The sequence below is a fragment of the Homarus americanus genome, unplaced genomic scaffold (genome assembly GCF_018991925.1).
Source record: "Homarus americanus isolate GMGI-L3 unplaced genomic scaffold, GMGI_Hamer_2.0 scaffold42643, whole genome shotgun sequence".
In the NCBI taxonomy this organism is placed as follows: Eukaryota; Metazoa; Arthropoda; class Malacostraca; order Decapoda; family Nephropidae; genus Homarus; species Homarus americanus.
Window position 1 is genome coordinate 2,457,010 of NW_024747582.1, and position 25,600 is coordinate 2,482,609.

The 25,600-nt window shown below is 42.9% G+C and overlaps 1 protein-coding gene across 7 annotated transcripts in view; it reads left to right on the forward strand.

The window, feature by feature from the left end:
• The window catches only part of LOC121879667 (myosin-VIIa-like), a 50,199-nt gene that overhangs the window by 11,805 nt on the left and 12,794 nt on the right, over positions 1 to 25,600 (forward strand). The window contains exons 2-24 of one of the 7 annotated variants that reach the window (XM_042386364.1): positions 712 to 906; positions 7,869 to 7,982; positions 8,729 to 8,875; positions 10,183 to 10,367; positions 11,107 to 11,228; positions 12,052 to 12,308; positions 13,982 to 14,147; positions 14,307 to 14,437; positions 14,911 to 15,095; positions 15,372 to 15,582; positions 16,498 to 16,633; positions 17,354 to 17,455; positions 17,878 to 18,020; positions 18,182 to 18,337; positions 18,853 to 19,043; positions 19,334 to 19,512; positions 20,008 to 20,222; positions 20,719 to 20,919; positions 21,314 to 21,523; positions 21,759 to 21,962; positions 23,759 to 23,976; positions 24,322 to 24,568; positions 25,122 to 25,295. In XM_042386364.1, the coding sequence (XP_042242298.1) occupies positions 817 to 906; positions 7,869 to 7,982; positions 8,729 to 8,875; positions 10,183 to 10,367; positions 11,107 to 11,228; positions 12,052 to 12,308; positions 13,982 to 14,147; positions 14,307 to 14,437; positions 14,911 to 15,095; positions 15,372 to 15,582; positions 16,498 to 16,633; positions 17,354 to 17,455; positions 17,878 to 18,020; positions 18,182 to 18,337; positions 18,853 to 19,043; positions 19,334 to 19,512; positions 20,008 to 20,222; positions 20,719 to 20,919; positions 21,314 to 21,523; positions 21,759 to 21,962; positions 23,759 to 23,976; positions 24,322 to 24,568; positions 25,122 to 25,295 (3,984 nt within the window). In that variant the 5' untranslated portion in view covers positions 712 to 816. Of the gene's footprint in view, positions 1 to 711; positions 907 to 7,868; positions 7,983 to 8,728; positions 8,876 to 10,182; positions 10,368 to 11,106; positions 11,229 to 12,051; positions 12,309 to 13,981; positions 14,148 to 14,306; positions 14,438 to 14,910; positions 15,096 to 15,371; positions 15,583 to 16,497; positions 16,634 to 17,353; positions 17,456 to 17,877; positions 18,021 to 18,181; positions 18,338 to 18,852; positions 19,044 to 19,333; positions 19,513 to 20,003; positions 20,223 to 20,718; positions 20,920 to 21,313; positions 21,524 to 21,758; positions 21,963 to 23,758; positions 23,977 to 24,321; positions 24,569 to 25,121; positions 25,296 to 25,600 lie in introns of all 7 variants that reach the window. The other 6 variants (XM_042386366.1, XM_042386367.1, XM_042386368.1 and 3 more) reach the window with 6 other exon arrangements.

The following is a 25,600-nucleotide window of genomic DNA, read 5'->3' on the forward strand; positions in this document are numbered from 1 at the left end:
ACAGAAGAGCGAAGACAAGACCTAGAAATTGACAGTGACAAATCGAGGATGCCTCCGTTTAAACCCCTAGACAGTATTGCGACAGATTTAAAGGTCCCCGTCACTCGGTGTGTGGTATAGACAGTGCCTTGACAGTCATTATAGACAGTATATCTAGACAGTAACCGACGGAGAAAAGCAGCTGGAAAGATGTCACCCAGAGCGAAAAATCGATGGGTGATGTCATGATGCGAGGAACTAGTAGTGTTTGATGTCGAGTCTAGATTAAGAGTTAGTGACACACAGAAGCAAATAGGAGAAAAGAAACATAGAAAACAGTGTGTTTGTTTCTGTATGTGTATGTGTGTATGTGTGTGTGTATGTATGTATGTATGTATGTATGTATGTATGTATGTATGTATGTATGTATGTATGTATGTAGTGCTTATATATCCCCTGTAGAATGTAATGTACACACGCCTGAGAATCAACACAAGTTAAAATATAGACAGACACAGACAGAAGACAGACAGACAGACAAGCAGACAGACACAGCAGACAAGCAGACAGACAGACAGACAGAACGTGACGGTTAAAATTTGGTTTATATAGAACAAATTTACTCCATAAAATGTAAATAAAATAAAAATTACATGGAGTTGAATTCAGTGCAAAAAAAAAGTGTAATTGAAAAATGTAACGAATTGACGGGAAAAATTAATCTATATTCAGAAAGAACAATACAGGTATACACTATAAATCTGTCAAAGTGAGATAGTACATAATCAAAGTATTGTACGCGGGGGGGCCAAGGACCTTCCCCTTATCTCTTGCGATATGGCAAAGGATAAGAAGGAGAAGGAGAATGATAACGATGAGAAGGACAAAGGAAAGAAGAAGAAGGATGCAGGACAACATTTTTTCCCGGTAAGTTTAATTTTCCTCATAACTGGTGATGTGAGAACGTATCTAACTGACTCATTAAGCTACCACACAAAGATGGATTCTCAAAGGTTCCAAGTTCAATTTCTCCTAATTGGTGATGAGAACGTATAACTGACTCATAGCTACCACACAAAGATGGATTCTCAAAGGTTCCTAAGTTTAATTTTCCCTAACTGGTGATGGAGAACGTATCTAACTGACTTAAGCCCCACAAGATGGATTTCAAGGTTCCTAAGTTTAATTTTCCTCATAACTGGTGATGTGAGAACGTATCTAACTGACTGAGAGTGACTTGTCCTGGTGAATTTAAGAACCTGGTGATCTATTCCAGTGATATTTTGATGGGTGGTGATCTTAAGACATAATTGTGATCTACCCTAGTGAAATTATACTCTTGGTGACGTGTCCTGGTGAAATTCTAATAGCTAGTGACTAATCCTGGTGAGTTTAAACTTGGGTGATCAAATCTAGTGATATTTTATGGGGTGCACTAAAATTGATGATCACTTGTGTTGATATACTCTTGGGTGACATATCTTGGTGAATTTAAACCCTGGTGATCCACTCCAGTGAAAATTATACAGGTGGGTAAGGTACTACGCGAGGTGAACAGCAGGTAAGGTGTCCAGTTTTTTTAGTGTGTTACGAGAGACAAGAATATACTGTTGTTTTTAAAAGGGCAGACGATAACGTGTGAAGAGAGAGAGAGAGAGAGAGAGAGAGAGAGAGAGAGAGAGAGAGAGAGAGAGAGAGAGAGAGAGAAATGTTAATATTTGTCGCTCTAAAGGTACAGTAATACATTGTTTTAACTCCCCTCTTTCGCTTCCTTCTTCCTCTCTCTCTCTCTTCACACAGTCACACTCACACACACCACACACACACACACACACACACACACACACACACACACACACACACACACACACACACACACACACACGTTTCCCCCTGAAGCTCTTCTATTCTCATTTCTCTCTCTGATTGCTATGACATTTTCACCTGGCTATATCCTCCCCCCCTTTCCCTCTCCCTCCCCCTCCCTCCCTTCCCCAGCCTCTCTCCCTTCCTTCCCCACCCTCTCCTCTTGCATCCCCATCCTCCCTCCCTCCCTTCCCCCCTCCCATTTCCTCCCTCTCACCCAAGATACTATATTCTGGGCTGCATCTCTCTCTCTCTCTCTCTCTCTCTCTTCTCTCTCTCATATCTGCATTGATAATCTATTTGTCTCGTTTCAACTATCTCGTTATCGCTTCCGCCCAAATAGTTTTTCTCTCTCTCTCTCTCTCTCAACCACGAGTTCAACACCTGTCCTCAGCATCTGTCGCACGCATGATATACCACCCTTTATATCCCCAATCCCACCCCTCACCTCTCCTCTGTCCCAATTTCTCATTATACCCACCACTTCCTCCACCCCGCCCATGCAGCACTCACGCCCACCAAAACCCACCCACGCCCACCCTATCATAATGTTTCCACCACTCAATAATATTAACTTCAAAAACATCATCAAAAAGGCAATTTCTTTCCTAATATCTAAGTTTATTATTATGAAATGATTATAGAAGGTAGTATAATAAGTTAAATTATCTAGGAAAGGGATATAATTCCAGAAATAATCGCTCACAGTATAACTTGTTGCCTTATATTCTAGATCACATCCGTGGAGAAAACAATAAGGTTTTTAGAAAGGATAGTCCAAGGGTTCAGGTGTTATCGTTCAGCGAGGAGGGATGAAATTCTCTCCCAGCATCAAGAAATATATTTTGTCCTTATCTGGATATAATGAGGATTTTTTATATCTTATATTTACGTTAAAACATCCAGAATATAATACTATAATCACATCAAAAACTAAACTTAAATATAATCTAACTAAACAATAATTTACACGAACGATATGTTTTTTTCTGATGGATTTCACCAGTTAATCCCCCTCATGATTCCGGATTACCTAGGAACGAACACAAATGAGGATTCCTGAGCGATGGTTATGGATGTTTTCGGAAGTGAGCAAAGGCCATGTTGTGGAATATTGAACCGGAATTAGTGATGAGGGGAGGGGAGGTCCTACTGACTGACTCCTGGTAGTCTATGTTGAGCACCTAGTCAGTCTCCATTGTTTGTCTATAGAGAGAAGTAACTGGTTGTAGTCATTCCCTTCAGATACCAGTCCGTGTGTGTGTGTCTGTCGGGCATGTGTTAGTGTTCCGTCGGGGGTGCGTTAAGTGTATCCGTTCGGTGTGCGTTAAGTGTATCCGTCGGGTATGTGTTAAGTGTTTGCCGGGGCATGTTAAGTGTTCCGTCAAAAGTTAAGTATCTGTCGGGGTGCGCGTTAGTGTATCCGTCGGTGTGAGCGTCAAGTGCACCGTCCACACGTCCGTCGAAAAAAATTAACCTAACCCCATGGATATAAGGGTCCCAGTTTTACATTAATAGGACAAGCACAGATTAGTGTGTGTGTGTGTGTGTGTGTGTGTGTGTGTGTGTGTGTGTGTGTGTGTGTGTGTGTGTGTGTGTGTGTGTGTGTGTGTGTGTGTGTGTGTGTGTGTGTGTGTGTGTACAAAAAAGGGAGGGAGAGGAAGATGAGTCACTAGTCCATTGGGTTTGGGAGGACCACCAGAGCGTTGAGTACTGTGTGTGTGTGTGTGTGTGTGTGTGTGTGTGTGTGTTTGTGTGTGTGTGTGTGTGGTGTGTGTGTGTGTGTGTTGGTGAGGGTGTGTGTGTGTGTGTGTGTGTGTGTTGGTGTGTGTGTGTGTGTGTGGTGAGGGTGTGTGTGTGTGTGTGTGTGTTAGTATTACGTAACAGACCAGTTGTTTTCACCGTAAAAATGACGAAATTATTTACACCAAGAAAACACAGATTTATTTACATTAATTAAACTCTATAAAAATCCCAGTGTCTCGTGGGTAGTCCTGTGACGGCCGTAACACGACGTCACGTGAAAGCTAGCGAAGATTGTGACGGTAATGTGACGATTCTTACAACAGGTGGTGATAATTATTGGGAATTCTGTGGATTTTGCCTCACAAGAGTTTACGCTGGGATACTACTTTTGTGGCGGAGTGTGACGCTAAAGTGTTACGGTGATGTGACGGCAATGATTTAGCGCTCTGATGTTTGTGGAGTTTCGCCTCCCTGAAGCTACGTGTGGCAAGCAAAGGACCTTGTGACGGAAAGTGACGCTCGTCTTAAGACTCCTGCTGCCCTGTGTGACGCCCAGGATGTGACGGTGATGAACGGTGAGAGAGACCACGAGGTGACGTGTGTCGAGGAGCGCCACTACCTGCACCGTCTGCTGAGTCGAGGTGGTGGTAGTGGTGTTAGAGACGCCTGCACCACTTCCCCGGCGACCTTTAAGGCATCGCTCCCCTTCCACTGACCTTATCCGCTTCGAGGCAGATGGCTTTGTGGTGGACGAGCGAAAGACGTGCATGAACGGCGGGGCGCTGAAACCATCGTCAGTAGAATCCACAGCCAACGGACGTATCATCTCTGCCACACTTGATCCTCGAACTCGTGATCTGGGGTCATCCAAGGGCATCAGCACCACTCAGCACCAAACTAGTGACCTGACCCACCTTGACACCATGGTTCAGGGCCAGACGGACACCCATGAAGGCCAGGAAGGTGAAAGTAGAATCACAGAAGCAGGTGACAGCGATGGAGAGTCTCACATCAGGCGTCTGGCAGAAGCTCAGTCAAAACAATTTCGTCAGGAGATGGACTGAGTTCTCCCACGATTCCTGTGACAGCACCAACGGGATATAAACGGCCTGAGAGATATTCCCCGATAGGAGGAAACCAGTCAACCAGTGTCCCATCTACAACAGCACCGTCAGGAGAAAGAATAAGTTCTCACAAGACCCCTACAACCAAAACCCCACCAGTAGCATCAACAAGAGACAAACACGCACCCAGAACAACACACCCGTCAAGACAACGACCCTCATCACCAAACGACCAGGCGACTACCACCTACTGTACCACCCAGAGACGACAGGTGGAGATGTAGTGTCGTCCAGGAGAAAGTCAACATCTACGAGACTCCAGAGCTGAGGGAAAACGCTGCCTTCAGACACTACACAGCTGGGGGCGTGAGCGTGGTGGTGGACCCGGAGAGGCAGGACGGCACCTGGAAGCCCCCAGCACTAGACGAGTCTGCTAGTGTAGACTTCTTGACAGCTAGAGGGGTGGGTGTTCCTTCTGCTGCTACAACTGCATGGTGTTTGGGTAGGGTGTAGATAGGGTGTGTAGGCAGAAGGTGTAGGGTGTATGTAGGGTGGTTCACAGGGTGTTGCTTTATGGCGTAGGAAGGTTGTACAGGAGCGACGAAAATTACCCCAGAGAGAGAAAAAAAAAAAAAAAGAGAGAGAGAGAGAGAAGAGAGGACCTGACGGCAGTTCGTAATAACCCACAAACACTAACCTTCAACAAACTCCGTATTTCAACCTCTTTAATAACACGTAATAAAAACTAGAAGAATTACTTTATTTTTTTCTTCTTTATTATTTTTCATTTATTAATAGCAGTTAGGTGAACGAGTGTTAGGATCATGTGAAGATTAGACACCCCAGTTATAGTATTGGGATCATGTGAAGATTAGACACCCCGGTTAGTGTTAGGATCAAGTGAAGATTAGACACCCCAGTTATAGTGTTGGGATCATGTGAAGATTAGACACCCCGGTTAGTGTTGGATAAGGAAGATTAGACACCCAGTAAGTGTTGGGATCAAGTGAAGATTAGACACCCCGGTTAGTGCTGATCATGAAGATTAGACACCCCTTGATGTTAGATCATGAAGATTAGACACCCCAGTTATAGTGTTGGGATCATGTGAAGATTAGACACCCCTGATTATTTCATCTGATGATTAAACACCGACTCGCTAATCTAACCTGGACTAACTTAATCTACCATGACATTAATCTAACATAACTCAACCTAATCTAATCCAAACACACACAGAGGGACACAAGGTAGAGAGAGAGAGAGAGAGAGGGAGAGAGAGAGAGAGGAGGGGGGACTAAGCTATGTTGTTTATATTGGGGTGACGGGGAACAGGTGTGTGTGTGTGTGTGTGTGTGTGTGTGTGTGTGTGTGTCCTGGACTTAGTGGACGACGTATTGGAGGAGAGATAATCGTATTTTCAGCCATTATGCACAATATGGCCCTTGGACATAGTGGCACCGTGGGGGAGGGAGGGGGTGCACCTTTAAACCCAACCTTGTTCTGCTTCAGGTAGGATCAGGTGTCGTGAGGTATAATTAGTGAGAGTATTTGAATGCTGGTCACCTTGAGGAGGAGGAGAGAGAGAGAGAGAGAGAGAGGTGTGTGTGTGTGTGTGTGTGTGTGTGAGTATGTGTGTGTGTGTGTGTGTGAGTATTAGTGTGTGTGTGTGTGTGAGTAGTTGGTGTGTGTGTGTGTGTGAGATTAGTGTGTGTGTGAGTATTATGTGTGTGTGTGTGTGAGTATTATTGTGTGTGTGTGTGAGTATTAGTGTGTGTGTGTGTGAGTATTAGTGTAAGTAGTAAACCTAAATAAGAGGTCAAAACAGGTCAAGTAATGTTTAATAAGGTCATGCTAAAGGTCACGCTCCATTGGTCTTAACGTCGTGTATATCTCATTATTTTTTTTAATTATTCAATACTTGGGGATTTTTTTTTTGTAAAGGCAATTCCTGATGTTGGAGTCTGAGTAATAAAATATCCTAATGACTCGAAAATAATTAATTACTTTTGTAGTTTTAATTAATTGTCATCTTTGATTTTTAGGCCAATTACGTGGACTGGGTAATTAAGTATGCTAATGACACGGAAATAATTCACATTTTGTAGTTTTAATTAATTGTCATCTTTGATTTTTAGGCCAATTACGTGGACTGGGTAATTAAGTATGCTAATGACACGGAAATAATTCATTACTTTTGTAGTTTTAATTAATTGTCATCTTTGATTTTTAGGCCAATTACGTGGACTGAGTAATAAATATGCTAATGACTCGAAAATAATTAATTACTTTTGTAGTTTTAATTAATTGTCATCTTTGATTTTTAGGCCAATTACGGACTGGGTAATTATACCACGGGAAATAATATTTTTTGTAGTTTTAATTGTCACCATGAATTACTAGGACTTTGAGTAATTAATTATTCTAATGACTTAGAAATATTTAATTACTTTATAATTAATCAACATCTGGATTTTTATAGCAATTTCTGGTGTTTTGGTTAAATTCTGGTTGTACTGAAGGAAGTGGCGCAGTAAGAAAGTGGCAGGAAAGTAGCAAGAAAGTGGCAGGAAAGTAGTAAGAAAGTGGCAGGAAAGTTTAGAAAGTGACAGCAAAGTTAGGAAAGTGGCAGTGAAGTGTAGAAAGTGTCAAGAAAGTAAAGAGAACAAATTCTATTAATTGTTGTCTGCTTGCCCACCTCCCCCCCCCCAACACGAGAGAGAGAGAGAGAGAGAGTTGGAATATCCACATTTATTTGTTCATATATTCTCTCTATCTGTCTGTCAGTGAGTTTATCTGTCAGTGTATTTTACTTTCTGTCTGTTAGTGAGTCTGTCTGTCTATCTCTCTATCTATTTCTCTATCCATCTATCCATCTATCAATCTATCCATCTATCTCCGTTAATACACAAGCCAACCTAACAGTACCCACTTCTCTCACCAGGTGGACTACATATGGTTAGAGCTAATTTATCCTTCCATCTATCCCTCTAACCATCTATCCATCCATCCATCCATCCCTCTAACCATCTATCCATCCATCTATCTCCATCACTACACAAGCCAACCTAACAGCACCGACTTCTCTTACCAGGGGGACTACACATGGATCGAGCTAATTTATCCATCCATCTATCCCTCTAACCATCTATCCCTCTAACCATCTATCCATCCATCTATCTCCAACCTAACAGCACCCACCTCTCTCACCAGGGGGACTACATATGGATCGAGCCAGTATCACGCAGGGAGTTCGACGTGGCCATTGGAGCTCGGGTGGTGAGCGCTGAGGGGCGACGAATTCAGGTACAAGACGACGACGGCCAGGTGAGTCTTAATGAGGTCTTCTTGATTAGTTCTTCAGGTAATACAGGTGTGTTTGTTGATGTTGATTTGATCTGTTTGTTTTTATTGTACCTATACATACATACATACATACATACATACATACATATATACATACATATCTATATACATACAGTACATCTATTCTTAATTTGATATCCATACATACTTACATATACAATGCTTACTGTATATACTTGTATAATACACACAATGCTCACACATACATATAATATACATACATACATACACACACAGAACACACACAGAACACACACACAGCACACAAAGAGAGACACACACACATATAATATACATACATACACACACAGAACACACATACACACACACACATCAACCAACAGGTGTTTGTGTGTACCTAACCATTAATCCCCGCCCAGTAGAGGTTGTGAGGTTCATTGTAATCATGTTTGTTTGTTTGTCTGTCTGTAACCTAACTTAACCTAACCTAACCTAACCTAACCTAACTTAACTTAACTTAATCTAATCTAATGTATTACCTTAATATAAACGTATTTTAACATAACCTAACCTAAATCACTGTAATTTAACCTATCCTAACCAAAACTAAACCCAACCAAACCTAACACAACTAAACCCAACCAAACCAAAACTAAACCCAACCAAAACCTAACCTCACCAAAACCAAACACAACCAAACCTCAACCAAACACAACCAAAACCTAACCAACTTCCACCTTGACCAGGAACAATGGCTGACCCCAGAGAGACGTATCAAGGCGATGCACCCCACATCAGTTCAGGGGGTGGAGGACATGATATCTCTGGGGGACCTCCACGAAGCTGGGATCCTCCGTAACCTCCTTATAAGATACAACGAGAACCTCATATACGTGAGTAATTATCTGGGGGAAGGGGTGTTTAGGGGAAGGAGGGTGTTTGAGAAAGGGGTGGGGAAAGGGGAGAAGTGTTTGGGGGAAGGGAGGGGGTGTTTGGGGGAAGGGGAGGGGTGTTGGGGAAGGGGAGGGAGGGTGTTTGGGGAAGGGAGGGGGTGTTTGGGAAGGGGAGGGGTGTTTGGGGGAAGGGGAGGGGGTGTTTGGGGAAGGGGAGGGTGTTTGGGGGAAGGGGAGGGGGGTGTTTGGGGAAGGGTAGGGTGTTTGGGGAAGGGTGTTTGGGGAAGGGGAGGGGTGGTGTTTGGGGAAAGGGAGGGGTGTTTGGGGAAAGGGGAGGGGTGTTTGGGGGAAGGGGGTGTTTTGGGGGAAGGGAGGGTGTTTGGGGAAAAGGGGAGGGAGGGTGTTTAGAGGAAGGGAGGGGGTGTTTGGGGGAAGGGGAGGGTGGTGTTTGGGGGAAGGGAGGGGGTGTTTGGGGGAAGGAGGGTGTTTGGGGAAGGGGAGGGGTGTTTAGGGGAAGAGGAGGGGTGTTGGGGGAAGGGGAGGGGTGTTTGGGGAAGGAGGGGGGTGTTTGGGGGAAAGGGGAGGGGGTGTTTGGGGAAGGAGGGTGTTTGGGGAAGGGGAGAGTGTGCAGAAGGGGAGGGGTGTTTTGCAGGGAAAGGGGAGGGGTGTTTGGGGGAAAGGGAGGGGGTGTTTGGGGGAAGGGGAGAGTGTTTGGGGAAGGGGAGGGGTGTTTGGGAAGGAGGTGTTTGGGGGAAGGGGAGAGTGTTTGGGGTGTTCAAGTATGTCTGGGGTATTGGGGTATGAATGGGGGGTACTTTGGGGTATCTCAGGGGTGTTTGGGGGCAGATATGGGATAATTTTAGGGGGAGAGAGAGAGAGAGAGAGAGAGAGGGTCCAAGAATGCTTTATCATTTTATCTTGGCTTCTACTCTAATCAGCTGCCTATAATTGTGCCACTGATTGTATATTTAGACCCCAGACTTAACAGACCCTAGTTCAAATAGACCCCAGGACAGGGCCCATTTAACCTGCAGCTGGTATATTTCTCTCTCTCCCTCTCTCTTTTGTCTCTCATTTATCAGTTTTTTTTATTTCATGTAAACTAAATTAATCTACAAATGTTTACCTACCAGTGCTCTCTCTCTCTCTCTCTCTCTATCAATATATATCGATCTATCTATCAATATCTATCTCTATATATCTATTGATCTACCCATCCATTTATCCATCTATCTATCAATCTATCTATATATCTATTGATCTATCCATCTATCCACCTCATAACAAAGCCTATACCCGTAAAACAGACATACACCGGATCCATCTTGGTGGCAGTGAATCCGTACCAGATCCTACCCATCTACACCGTGGACCAGATCAAGCTGTACAGGGGGAAGAAGATCGGAGAGTTACCGCCCCATATCTTTGCCATCGGTGACTCTTGCTACAATAACATGAGACGTTTTAAGCAAGACCAGTGCATCGTTATCAGGTATGGTTAAAAATTTTCCCCCTTCCTTCCCTCCCTCTCCTTCTCTCCTTCCCTCCTCTCCTCCTTCCTCCAACTCCCTCCAATGCGTAATTCACTCCATAAAGGATCTTCACGGAGGGGATCAATGAATCTCAAAATGAACACCTCGACTCCTGTTGTCTCAGTAGGGTTGTCAAAATCCTCGTAACGCAAATCATATGCGTAATTAAAGAGTGTGTACGTTATGGATTGGGTAATTGTTGTGGTTTTGCCATTCGCTTAATAATAAATTGATATATTAGCGATACCCTGGAACTGAGCGATACCCTGGGACTAATCAGCGAGTGAATCAACGACTATAAATACCTCCCACTGATACTCAAGACGTGTACTGTAATGGCCTCACGTGATGCTATGCGAGGTTGTTTTTTTCCTATAAGGTTCATAATTGTATATTTACGATAATCTGGGGTTACGAGCGTGTGAGTTACCTCGTCTAAGTACATCTGGCAACTTGTATAACCTTCACTTCTTGTTGATTAATGACTTTGAGCTTTATTTCATTCGATTCATAAATAAATAATATAATTACTAATACTCTGAGCTTATGAGGTTAATATTGCATTCATCACCTTGTATAAATACCCCGTCTCCTACCTTATAGTCAATCTCCATCTCTATCTCCTATCTTATAGTCAATCTCCATCTCTATCTCCTACCATATAGTCAATCTCCATCTCTATCTCCGTCTCCCACACAGCGGAGAATCAGGCGCAGGGAAGACGGAGAGCACCAAGCTAATTCTCCAGTATTTAGCAGCGATCTCCGGGAAACACTCCTGGATAGAGCAGCAGATCCTGGAGGCCAATCCCATTCTGGAAGGTCAGTAATATGGTAGTTTAATATTCTGGAAGGTCAATCATGGTAGCTAAGCTTTCTGGAAGGTCAATCATGGTAGTTTAGTATTCTGGAAGGTCAATTATGGTAGTTTAGTATTCTGGAAGGTCAATTATGGTAGTTAAGCTTTCTGGAAGGTCAATCTGGAAGGTGGTAGTAAGCTTTCTGGAAGGTCAATCATGGTAGTTTAGTATTCTGGAAGGTCAATTATGGTAGTTTAGTATTCTGGAAGGTCAATTATGGTAGTTAAGCTTTCTGGAAGGTCAATCATGGTAGTTTAACGTTCTGGAAGGTCAGTGGTATGGTAGTTAAGCATTGTGTGAATTCAGTGATATGACAGACAGACGGACAGATAAGTACAGTAACCCCCCCCTCCCCCCTATAACAAGTGATATGACAGTACAGTACCCCCCCATGACAGCTCCCTACACGTACAACCTACAAACTGGTCATGACGTCAAGACTTTAGTCGCATTCAATTACGTCAATATCTAGACAAATTGATGACTCGAGATCATGTTGTGATGACGTCAATGCCTCACGTCGATTAAGTTTGTCAATAGAAACGTTGGAATAGTCGTAAGTCTGTTATTATTATGTATATCTGTTGTGTGATACTATGGGCGTGGATGCATAGATTTGAGCAATAATTCAGTTAATGAGGCATAGATTTAGACCATTATCCAGTAATAGGGTCCATTATTAACCATTAAATCACCCTCACCCCCTTAACTACTAAATCACCCTCACCCCCTTAATCACTAAACCACCCTCACCCCTAACCACTCTCAACCCCCCTTCCCCACAGCCTTCGGTAACGCCAAGACGATCCGTAACGACAACTCATCGCGTTTTGGCAAATACATCGACATCCACTTCACCAAAGACGGGGTCATCGAGGGAGCCTCCATAGAGCAGTACCTCCTGGAGAAGTCACGCCTCGTCTCTCAGGGCACGGACGAAAGGAACTACCACATCTTCTACTGTATGTTGGCGGGCATGACTCGGGAGGAGAGGCAGAAGCTGGAACTGACGGACGCATCTCAGTATAAATATCTGACAGGGGTAGGTGAAGACAGTATACATATCTGAGTTAAGTATACATATCTGACTGGGGTAAGTGTCGACAGTATCAATATCTGACTGGGGTAAGTGTCGACTGTATACCGGTAAATATCTGTCTGGGGTAAGTGACGATAATATCAATATCTGTCTGGGGTAAATAACAAAGTTTATTATACCCCTGAGAGAAAGCTTAGGGAGGGGGAGGTGGGCATATAGCAATTGTTTCTTTGAGTCCTTCGTTTATCTGTCTGTAGATACTTGGAATCTTCAGACTAATTAAATTTCAATTGGGTGCATTACAACTAACCTTCTAACATAATTTCTTTGCCAATGGTGAATGAATTCTTTTTTATTTAGTAAGAAATGGCAGCCATCCATTCTACCCTTATGTGTATAGAGTTAGTAGGAGCATATAATTAATTTTTACTACATAATTAAGAAGTGAATTGTCATTTGTAAACCATTTTCACTACAAGAGAACAGGCAGTTGTAAATCATTTTCACTACAAAATTGAGAAGCAAATACAGTATATTCATTTGTAAATCATTTTCACTACAAGAGAACACGCAATTGTAAATCATTTTCACTACACAATTAAAAGGCAAGTATATTCATTTGTAAATCATTTTCACTACACAACTCATAAGTATTGTACAGTATATTCAATTGTAAATAATTTTCACAACACAAAAGAAAAGCAAGCATAGTCATTTGTAGACCAATTCCACTAAACAATTGAAAAGCGACCCATCATTTGTAAATCATTAACCTTCACGCGACCGAGGAAGGAAACGACCACAGCAGAGCAGAAACAAATTAAACGATCCCTCGACACCGTGACGCAACAAATTACACATAGTATGACTGATACACTGATAAGGTATCCTCGGACAACAATGTAACCTGATAAGATGATAAAGTATATAATCAGAAGGTCTTAGCTGGAGGTTGTCATTTATTAGGTTGGGTTGGGTTGGGTTGGGTTGGGTTAAGCTTACTTCTGTTCTCCATAAGCTTCAACACAGAACAATGCCCCATCTCAATTATTAGCTTGGAGACTTAAAACTTTTAGTGATGTTATCCCTTGAGTTTTATGGCACCTGTACTGTCTTGCACCTGTCTCTCTCTCTCACCCCCACTCTCTCTCTCTCACACCCCCCTCTCTCTCTCCCCTCCTTTCTCTCAAGGGGTTGTTATCATACACAAGGGGTTAAGTCATTGTACTCAAAGGGGTAAATCATCATACTCAAGGGGTTAAATCTTTTAACATTTTAATCATTATAAATATTAACGAAAGCCTTTAAATAGAATGGCTCGGCTGACACCCTACACCAAGACCAAAGACAAAAGACCTCATTAACTATCAATAACGACTATTACAAGCATACCCTAACATAGCCCAATATACCCAGACCAATAACAACAGTGTCCATTAAGTCGATAAAAACAAACTAATACGGTAATTATACCTAATATACCCCAATACCTGTATACCGAGAATAAAAACAACAGCTTACGTTTACTCTATAAAAACGAAGTCATACAAACCCAACCCTAATACACCGAAACCCCAAACAAACCGTTCATTAAGTGTCCATAAACAAACCCTAATACAGTATACCTGTACCGTACCCCAGACTAGATAAACACCATGATGTTTTTTTTCCCCCAGGGCGGCAGCATAACTTGCGAGGGGCGGGACGACGCTCGGGAATTCGCCGACATTCGCTCCGCCATGAAAGTTCTGATGTTTAGCGACTCGGAGGTGTGGGAGATTCTGAAGATCCTGGCAGCTACCCTCCATATGGGCAACGTCAAGTTCAAGGGCAAGATTATAGGTAAGGTGGTGGTGATAGGGTAAGATTATAGGCTGAAATTCCCACAAACTCTCAATAAATTCTCACAAAAAACAAATTCTCACAAAAACAATAAATTGCCACAAAAAAACAATAAATTCCCACAAAAAATAATAAATTCTCACACAAAAATCCCAACAGATAATCTTGATGCCTCGGAGATCCCTGACACGACCTCGATGGTGAGGGTGGCGAGGTTCCTGGGTGTTGAGCCGCGGGCCATGAAGGAAGCACTGACCACTCGCACCATCTTTGCCCAGGGGGAGACAGTGGTGAGTACAATGATGGGGGAGAGGGGGACCTGGGGGAGAGGGGGACCTGGGAGAGAGGGGACCTGGAGGGAGAGCAGAGAGGGGACCTTGTCAATACTGTGTCCTGCTGTTTTGTGACCTGGGGAGGGAAGGGAAGGGAAGTGAGAGGAAATGAGGAGAGGCTAGGGATGGGAAGGGGACAGGAAAGAGATTGGAAGAGGAGGAGAGAAGAGAGGAAAGGGGAGGGAAGGAGAGGAAAGAGAGAGAGAGAGAGAGAGAGAGAGAGAGAGAGAGAGAGAGAGAGAGAGAGAGAGAGAGAGAGTAAATGTCTTGCTTGATGCTATATACTAAACACTCTATCTAACCCACAAATTAATATCATTGTAAACAACCTCCACTACAATCCACAGCCGTTGATAAACCGTGAAATAATCCGCCCCGTAATCTCGTAAATCGGCGTGTAAATTAGTCCATGGTCGTTTTTTCCTCGTCAGGTATCTCATCTTAGCCATAGTCAAGCCACGGACGTAAGGGACGCGTTCGTGAAGGGCATCTATGGGCGTCTCTTCATCTGGATCGTCAGCAAAGTCAACGCAGCTATTTATAAGCCCGAGACGTCTCACAGGACATCGATTGGCGTCCTCGACATCTTTGGTTTCGAGAATTTTAAAACCAACAGGTAGGTGTGTGTGTGTGTGTGTGTGTGTGTGTGTGATGTATCATTGCATATTGTAAATTTTTGGGGCTTTGAGAACTATGCTGTAGTAACAAAAGATTATGTTATGGAAAATTTCTTAAGTCCTACTGTAATTCTAAATCTCTTCACCACAGTTTTAAAAGTTAGGATAATTAGAAATAACTTTATCATGAAAAAATCTTACAAATACCATATAAGTTTTCTTGCACCCACAAAACCCTAAACCAAGTGAGTTCATTCTGGTTCTGCCGCCAACAGCTTCGAGCAGTTCTGCATCAACTACGCCAACGAGAACCTGCAACAGTTCTTCGTGCAGCACATCTTTAAGTTAGAACAAGAGGAATATAACTCGGAGAACATCAACTGGCAGCACATCGAGTTTGTGGACAATCAGGACACTCTAGACCTGATCGCCATTAAGCAGCTCAATATTATGGCGCTGGTGGACGAGGAGTCAAAGTTCCCCAAGGTGAGGAAACTTGTTCTCTCTCTCTCTCTGTGTTGCTACTAAACAGACAGACAGACAAGAAGACAGACAGACAGACACCTTTCTCTCTATGTGTGTCCCCTACTAGATAGACAGACAGACAGGAAGACTCACCTCTCTCTCTCTCTCTCTCCCCCACTAGACAGACAGGAAGACACACTTTCTCTCCCTGTCTCCAAAAGCATCCCTCCCCCCCCCCTCATAATAAGAGTTCCCACCAGTGAGAAAACTAATCATCTTCCCTTGAGAAACTTTTCCCTCTCTTCACAAAATTTCTCCTCCTCCTCACCTCAAACTACACCAATCTAGTTTAAGGGCCAAGAGTGGTGTTGGTGGTATAGTATATAGAAATAATGTCCATATCTCTCATCACTATGTCCTGGGTTCATTCCTTACATATCTCTCATCACTGTGTCCTGGGTTCATTCCTTACATATCTCTCATCACTATGTCCTGGGTTCATTCCTTTCATATCTCTCATCACTATGTCCTGGGTTCATTCCTTACCCAGGATAATGTGACCCTACTAACAAGACAGATTTTCTCTAGGTACGGTCAACTAATAAAAACTGTTTGCCTCTCTCAGTGAACCACAAACCTTGAGATTCAGACGCACGAATCCGAAGCATTTATGGACAGAATAACGTATCAATCTACTGCTTCGGGTTCACGAATCTGAATCCCGGGGTTCGTGGTTAAGCGAGAGAGATGAATGGACTTTAGTAGTTGACTTTATTAGTTCCTCCCGTAATAACACTGGAGAATAAAGATCATAACAAAGTAACAACGAACAAACCAAACCTCCGAAATGACTAGTAAATTGATAAACGGTGAAATAATAATAAACAATAACAAGAAACAGTAATTGCACCCCCCCTCTCATGCTTCTCTCAACAGGGCACAGACCAGACCATGTTGCAGAAGCTCCACAAGCAACACTCCAGGCACAAGCAGTATCTCAAGCCCAAGTCGGACCTCAATGCATCGTTTGGTATCAACCACTTCGCTGGCGTTGTGTTCTACGACACCAGAGGTAATGATAGATAGATACCCGGTACACAGATAGATAGACAGATAGATAGATAGGTGAATAGACATACAGTATAAGACAGATAGATAGATAGAGAAATAAATAAGCACAGAGATAAAATAAATACCTGTAAATAAATAGGTGAACAGATAAATAGAGAAGATAGATAAATGAAAGAATAGATAAGACAGAAAAATAGACAGAAAAGATGTCATTAAATCTGCTAAAAGATGTCATTAAATCAGCTAAAAGAAGATGTCATTAAATCTGCTAAAAGAAGATGTCATTAAATCTGCTAAAAGATCTCATTAAATCTGCTAAAAAAAGATGTCATTAAATCTGCTAAAAGATGTCATTAAATCAGCTAAAAGAAGATGTCATTAAATCTGCTAAAAGAAGATGTCATTAAATCTGCTAAAAGATCTCATTAAATCTGCTAAAAGAAGATGTCATTAAATCTGCTAAAAGATCTCATTAAATCTGCTAAAAGATGTCATTAAATCAGCTAAAAGAAGATGTCATTAAATCTGCTAAAAGAAGATGTCATTAAATCTGCTAAAAGATCTCATTAAATCTGCTAAGATGTCATTAAATCTGCTAAAAGAAGATGTCATTAAATCTGCTAAAAGAAGATGTCATTAAATCTGCTAAAAGAAGATAACTTTAAATGTCATTTTTTTTAGAGTCAGAATAGTTCCCTGAGTGATCTCTTCTCCATCACAGGATTCCTGGAGAAGAACCGAGACACCTTCAGTGCTGACCTCCTGCAGCTTATCCACAACACCTCCAATAAGTTCCTCCAACATCTCTTTATTGAGGATATAGGTAAGACTGTGTGTGGGAGGACCTCAAGTAACAAGGTCTTGGTTGGAGGTACGATTGTGTGGGAGGACCTCAAATAACAAGGTCTTGGTTGGAGGTAAGACTGTGTGTGGGAGGACCTCAAATAACAAGGTCTTGGTTGGAGGTACGATTGTGTGGGAGGACCTCAAATAACAAGGTCTTGGTTGGAGGTACGATTGTGTGGGAGGACCTCAAATAACAAGGTCTTGGTTGGAGGTAAGACTGTGTGTGGGAGGACCTCAAATAACAAGGTCTTGAACACCTCTTTGTCCATCCAGGAGGTAAGACTGCTATTCACCCATAGATACTTGTTAATTCAGTTCATCTACAGTTAAACACCAGTTATCCAGTTACTGACATCCTTCCCTGGAACATTAACTCAATTTCTCTTTCCTATCTGACAGGGATGGGATCAGAGACGAGAAAGAGAGCACCGACCCTGTCTGCCCAGTTCAAGAAGTCCCTTGACATGTTGATGAAGACTCTGCTCTCCTGTCAGCCCTTCTTCATACGATGCATCAAGCCAAATGAATTCAAGAAACCGATGGTGCGTAAAAAATTCAAATCACTCGGATAAAAAAATAAACTCCGCATATTTATTCAGTTATGATATATGTGTATTTTACGTCGATTCCTTTATTCTTATCCCGGATTGAGAAATTTCCAGGGTAATTGCGGCGTTATTGTTCCGTTTTCTTTCCTCTACAGCTATTTGACCGTGAGTTGTGCTGCCGTCAACTCCGTTACTCTGGCATGATGGAGACGATCAGGATCCGTCGGGCGGGTTACCCCATCCGCCACACCTTCAGGGAGTTTGTGGAGAGATACAGGTTCCTCATTAATGGGTGTCCTCCTGCACACAAGGTGAGTTATGAGGCCAGAGTAATGAGTAGGTGAGGGAGGTTAATGAGTGAGGGAGGGTGGGTAATGAGGGAAGGAAGGAAGGTAATGAGGGAGGGAAGGAGGGTAATGAGGGATGGAGGATAATGAATAAGGGAGATAATGAATGAGAGAGGATAATAAGTAGGTGAGGGAGGTTAATGAAGGAAGGAGGGAGGATAATGAAGGAAGGAGGATAATGAGGGTATTAATGAAGGAAGGAGGGAGGATAATGAAGGAAGGAGGATAATGAATAAGGGAAATAATGAATGAGAGAGGATAATAAGTAGGTGAGGGAGGAGGTACAATAGATGAGTTGAGTGGATAATAGCCCAGACAAGAATTATCCTCATGGCAGCAGTAGTCACCATAAACGACACAGAACACAACACATTGTTCCAGTGAGCAATAACATGTCACTCAAGGGGTCAAGGGGTCTACTACACCAGTCAATGGCATGGTTAGAGAGGCATTTATCAGTGGTTATATCCTCCCCATAGGTCGACTGCCATGCTGCCACTAGCAAAATCTGCCAGCAAGTGTTAGGTCGGGCGGACTACCAGCTCGGGCACACCAAGGTCTTCCTCAAGGATGCCCACGACCTCTTCCTCGAGCAAGAACGAGACAGAGTTCTGACCAAGAAAATCACGATCCTTCAGCGATGCGTCCGAGGATGGTACTACAGGAGAAGGTGAGTGGCTTAAGGTTGTGTTGTATACTGAGTGTGGCATGAGGAGAATCACTTAGAGAGGGGAGCAGTTGGGATTAGCGGACCTCATCAAGATTGACATTGAAAGAGGAGGGATTACAGATGATCAGTAGGGATTAGCAGACCCCATCTCAAGATTGACGTAAAAAAGTAGGGATTAGCGGATCTCATCAAAATTAACATCGAAAAAGCAGGAATTAGCGGACCTCAACAAGATTATCATCAAAAGAGGACGAACTATATTAAACAACAATTGTAATTCTGGCCACCAGGTTCCAGAAGATGCGAGAGAGTGCCATCATCATTCAGAAGTACTACCGAGCCCACGCCCAGAAGAGACGCTACCAGAACATGAGGGTCGGTTACATGAGACTCCAGGCCCTTATACGTTCGAGGGTCGTGTCTCATCGCTTCAGGCATCTACGAGGACACATTGTCTCTTTGCAGGCGAGTTGTGGGTTGTGTGGGTTGTGGGTTGTGTGGGTTGTGTGGGTTGTGGGTTGTGTGGGTTGTGTTCAATTCTGTGTGAACCTTTGTGTTTTTTCTCTTTTTCTCTCTTTTTTCTGTCTCTTTTTTTTTGCACCTTTGACTGTATGTCTGTCTCTCTTTCCCTCTTTCTCTTTTTATCTGTTTTTGTATGTCTGTCTCTTTTTATGGCTCTATCTCTCTCTCTTTTTGTCTGTCTATCTGTCTTTGTCTTTATCTGTCATTCTCAGTAAGTGTCTCTGTTTATCTCTTCTTATCTATCTGTCTTTGTCTGTCTATTCGTCTGTCTCTATCTCTCATTCTCAGTAAGTCTCTCTAATTATCTCTTTATCTATCTATTTGTTTGTCTCTATCTCTCATCCTCAGTAAATCACTTAAATAAAAGTTAACAGTCAGTCAACAAACCACAATTACTGTACTACTGAGTCTTAATATTCCCCCCCTCCCCACCCCCAGGCACGGTGTCGAGGATATCTGGTACGAAGAGAATTCCTCCGCAAGATGTGGGCGGTGACCAAAATCCAGGCGCAGGTTCGGGGGCTGATAGCGCGTCGCCAGTACCGCAAGTTGAAGATGAGGGTAGAAGCTGCCAGGCTAAAGGAGGAAGAGGAGAAAGTGTTGAGGAAGCAGATGGATAAGCGTAAGGCCAGGGAGATCGCAGAGATGAAGTATAGGGTGAGTATCTACTATAGCCCCCACTCCCTCACCCCCAGTGCATGATGGGTAATGTTCTGGAGGTGATATAGCCCAAGTACAGGGTGTCTCAAAAATGTAAAGGCCTTATATATTTTTTATGGCGATCGTGAGAATGATTCCAATACAACAGCAACATTGTCCTTCCTCACTTGTTAATGTGTGAGGAATAGGCAAAGATCTTTCTCTATCTCCTGTCCATTAGTGGCCAAAACAGCGACAAAACCTTCGCCTATCATTGAGGTTCTGGTCGCCTGTAGACAAATGGTGTCCTCATGATACATAAACAAAATTTTGAGAATATTTTACAGTCAAACTTCTGTATAATATTTTTGTATGTTGTTGATGAACTTCATTAATTTTAGTCTTGGTTGGGATGATCAATTCAGTCGCTCGATTGTAGTTTTATGGATAACGATGGATTTTGATGACAATTGATGTTTTGTACTCGATAAATAACATTGGGTGATACTCGCAGGAACGCATGATGGAAATGGAGCTGGCGGACGAACAGCGGGCAGTCGAGGAACGGGAGATGATGGACCGCAAGAGAGCCCTGGTATTGGAGGCCGAGAGACAGAGAGACGAGCCAGTTGACGACTCTAAACTTGTGGAACAGATGTTTGATTTCCTCCCAGACTCCGCCTCCGAAGCCCAGGCGCCTCCGTCGGCCTTTAAGGTACGTGTTGTGATGAATCTGTCAGTGGTGTGTATGGTGGGTAGTTGGGAGGAGCTCACGAATGACACCTCACTTATTTTACTTAATGATTACATACACTAATGCTACCATAACCTAACCTGACCCAACATAGAATGATACAACCTAACCTAATCTCATATGACATAACCCTAACTAACATAACCTAACCTCACTTAACCTTACCTCAGCTAACCTAACCCCCTCATTTAGTATTAGTTTATTTAATCAAGATGAGGCAAGTTCCTGGACAAGAAATAATTACCCAAAATTATGTTTAGAAAATGGAATATGGTCTATAATGGACTACATAGAGGAGAGTATTTCCAATATAATCTACCTGGTATATAATAACAAATATAATTCCCCTACACAGGATCTACCAACAGCCGGGAAGGGAACAGTGTCTGGGGACGACATCATCTCGGCAATACCTCGCCCGGCTGGTGATCAAGACGAAGACCTCTCGGAGTACAAGTTCCAGAAGTACGCCACAACGTACTTCCAGGGCAACGTGAACCACCAGTACTCCAGGAAGCAGCTCAAACAGCCTCTGATGCAGCTCCAGACACAAGGAGATCAGTTGGTAGGGTTCCTCATCTTGGGTGTGTCAGCTAATGCTCTTTAACAGCTGCCATCATCAGTGGAAGTTAGCTGTAAGGATGGTGGCCATTGTCAGTGGACGTTTCATATTCCCTGTGTTCCATTTTTGTACATATGGGGTAAATTAGGGAATCCTTAGCCACTGTTTAAGGGTTAATATCCTCTTCAATTTCTCCAATCAATAAAAATCTAACATGGCCCACATCTCCCTCTCACAGGCGGCCATGGCACTGTGGATCACAATACTCCGCTTCATGGGCGACATGGCCGAGCCCAAGTACCACATGATGGACCGGGACAACACCTCCGTAATGTCCAAAGTCTCCGCCACCCTCGGTAGGAACTTCATCAAGAGCAAGGAGTTCCAGGAGGCTCAGCTGATGGGCATGGATCCTGTAAGTCATGTTGTAAGGGAGCAAGAGGTAAATATTTAATCAGCCGGGCAAATGAGTTGGGGTGTGGTGATGCGTGTGCTTGACGTCGCTTTCCCTCAACCCTCCTTGTGTGCGAGACGTCCGGGCTAAGAGAATCATTGCGTGTGCTTGATGTTGCTTTCCTTAAATCCACTTCTGTGTGAGTTTTACCTTTTACTGGGGTCTGAGTATTGTTGCGTGTGCTTGATGTTGCTTTCCTTAGTGTGAGTCTTCCTCGTATTGTTCCGGGAAAAAGAGACGTAGAGAATAATTAAAGGAATGCGACTTTCTGCATATGCTTCTGCCCTCTGCAAGTTATTTATAATTATCGTCAAACTAGGATCAGGAACATTAAAAAAAAACACCATGTGTGCTTCAAGTTGGCTTTCTTTTTAGTCATCTGTCGTTTAAATACATAACAGCATCTTTAATTTCTTGTCTTGTAGTGTTTTATTCCTATCCTGAGCCTTCCCTTATGGATGGCTGCATGTGGAAACTTATTAAATTTTCAGCTAGTGACTCGATCTATCTCTGTTATCATTCATTTTATTGCCAGTCTTTATGAACTCAGTCCATCTAGTCTCTCTCTCTCTCTCTCTCTCTTTATTAGTGTTAAACTTTGTTCCACTTTCTCTTCAAGATTTCCAAAATATTTTATATTATTTCATTATTTTCATAACTTTTTTTACATTTTTGTTCCTACATTCTTAAAAAAATTGTGTTCAGTACCATTTATGATTCGGCATTGACGGTGCATCTACATTGGTGTCATGGTGTGATGTCTCTCTTATGGGTAATCTGGTGTGGGTTCATTTTCTAGTTTTTATTGTGTTACTTGACTGCATTCTATGGCTTTCTGGACAGATCACTGGGGCATTTTTTAACATACAATGGCTCCTCTTGCCTAAACCACCACTTAAAGGGGGTAATTCACCACTTTTAAACACTTATACTGTAAGGAATATCATTTGAGAGACCTTTTCTTTCCCTGTTGAAGTAATCAGGTCATTTATATTCCAAGTTATCCATGGTGGTTGAGTCATATTGTAAATTTCCTGACTAATTGCCTGTACTTGTCTGATATTATAGGTCCTCTTGGGGGAAAGTCTGAAATTTTCATCCATTTTGCCTCACTAGTTTGGAATTTCTCATAGTATCCGACATCTTTCTAGATCTTACATGGAGAAATTTTTTTTTGGGGAGGGGTCCCTCGATTTAGTGCCACCAGGGGAAATATATTAAAAAATGCCCTGCTGGTGATCGCTTGAACCATGGAGGAGTAGTAGTGTGGGTTGTGGGGCAAGGTTATTAGGTTGTTGAATAGTTGACAAGAGGTACAGTTTGGTTCTGGATAGACCATGTAAGTTGCACATACAGTATACATGTTTGGGAGTCATTCTACTAGTGGTTCCACCTGATGGCTCCTTCCTAAGATATCGAGTCAGACTACGGTAGCTGCAAAATGATTAGTGTCTTTGTCTTTTGTGGATTGTATGAAGAATAGGCCCCTCCAGCTTATTTCATCTGAGGATTCCACAACCTAACACTAACCTAATGCTAACCTAACCTAACCCCCAAAGTAGTATTAGGGTGTTTGATCGTCAGGTAAAATAAACCAGGTGGGTGCGGCTATCTTCACACGGTCCATGTCTCTGTTTACCGGGCGTAGATCCAACATGGCCGCGCTGCTGTGTTGTCACCTCTGGGAGTCCATTACTCTTACACTGTCTATCACCAGACGTTTACACCATGAAAATATGTGGCTATAGATCTACGTAAAATACTATTATACCCGTAATTCTCAGGTTCTGTATATGTCTCAAAAGAATCGTAGCATCCGACACAAGTTGGTCTCCCTGACGCTGAAGAGGAAAAATAAGCTGGGGGACGACGTACGACGACGCCTCCAGGAGGACGAGTATACCGCAGAGAGCTATTCGTCCTGGCTTGACTCGCGCCCGACCTCCAACCTCGAGAAGTTGCATTTTATCATCGGTCATGGCATCCTGAGGGCTGAGCTGAGGTATAGTGAAGCAGGGAGGCTACAGTGACCTTTATATGTTAACGATAATGTGTGCAAAAAAATTAAGGCGGTGGTTGTAAATAAATTCCCGACGCTGTCATCAAACTTGATCCCAAAAGAGATGATAAATGACCTAACAGGGCCATATTGAAGCTTCATATTGACATCTTTATCATAGTCCATACTATGACCCCACAGAGCCATATTGAAGCCTTGTATTGACATCTTTATCATAGTTCATACTTTGACATCAAACTTGACCCCCAAAAAAGATGCCATATTAAAACCTTATACTGACATCTTTATCATAGTTCATACTCTGACATCCACTTTGACCCCCCACAGAGATGAGGTTTACTGTCAGATCTGTAAACAGCTCAGCAACAACCCCTCCAAGTCATCACACGCACGAGGTTGGATCCTTCTTTCACTGTGCGTCGGCTGTTTCGCCCCGTCCGAGGATTTCGTCAAGTACCTCCTCTCCTTTATCCGTGAGGGACCCCCGGGGTACGCGCCCTACTGTGAGGAGAGACTCAAGAGGACCTTCGCTAATGGTACCAGGAACCAACCACCAAGTTGGTTGGAGTTACAGGTGGGCAGCTTAAACCCATAGGTGGAGGAAGATGGAATGAATGACTGCAAGAAAGATGATGAATGGACTGATAGATAGATAGATAGAGTTAAAAACATCATACAAGTTTACAATTGGTTCAGTATGTACAGTATACATAGACAGTGCAGGTATACAATGGTAAACAGTCAGACAATCCAACCAAAGCTAGTCATCAAACCCATCATCAAATGGTTGCTGTCAGTTATAACCCTCGGAGTGATACGTAACAATGTCTGTCTGTCTGTCTGTCCATCAGCCTGTATACAAATAGTTTCCAAACAATAATAAACCTTTACCTCACAGGATTACAACCAGATTTCACAAGTTGCTGATGAATCTTAAGGTATTAGTCTTGATATATCTTGTATAAAAATCATCGTCGCTAGAAAATAGACATAAATTTCTATCGATAAACTCACTCTGGTTTTGATATTAGAAACTGTACATGGAAGTATAGTATTGGTTCTACTAGATACCCTATAGGTTTAATCCCTAGAAAATACAACTCCGTCAAGTCGTCTCTCTCCCTCAGGCCACCAAGTCCAAGAAGCCGCTCATGTTACCCATCACCTTTATGGACGGCAACACCAAGACTCTCTACGCAGACTCGGCGACGACGGCCCGAGAGCTGTGTAACCAACTGTCGGACAAGATAGGGCTGCGAGATCAGTTCGGATTTTCCCTCTACATCGCTCTATTTGATAAGGTACGGTGTTTGTTTACATTGTTTCTTGGGTATTGAAGTTGTCGATATAGTTACTTTTAGTTTAATCATTTTTCTCACAAGTTCTCTTTATATTTTTTCAGGTCTTTTATTTATTATTTCACTACCTATCAGATTACTGTACAGTAGACCCTTGGAATTAGCGGTTTTGTGATCCGTGATTTCGACGATTCACAGTAAGCAGATGGTGGCTATGGTAGCTAGCTTGTGAGCCTTTTCCTGCAGTGCAACAAGTCACCCCACACACCTGCAGCATCTCCTTACACAACAAGACCCACAATAAACCC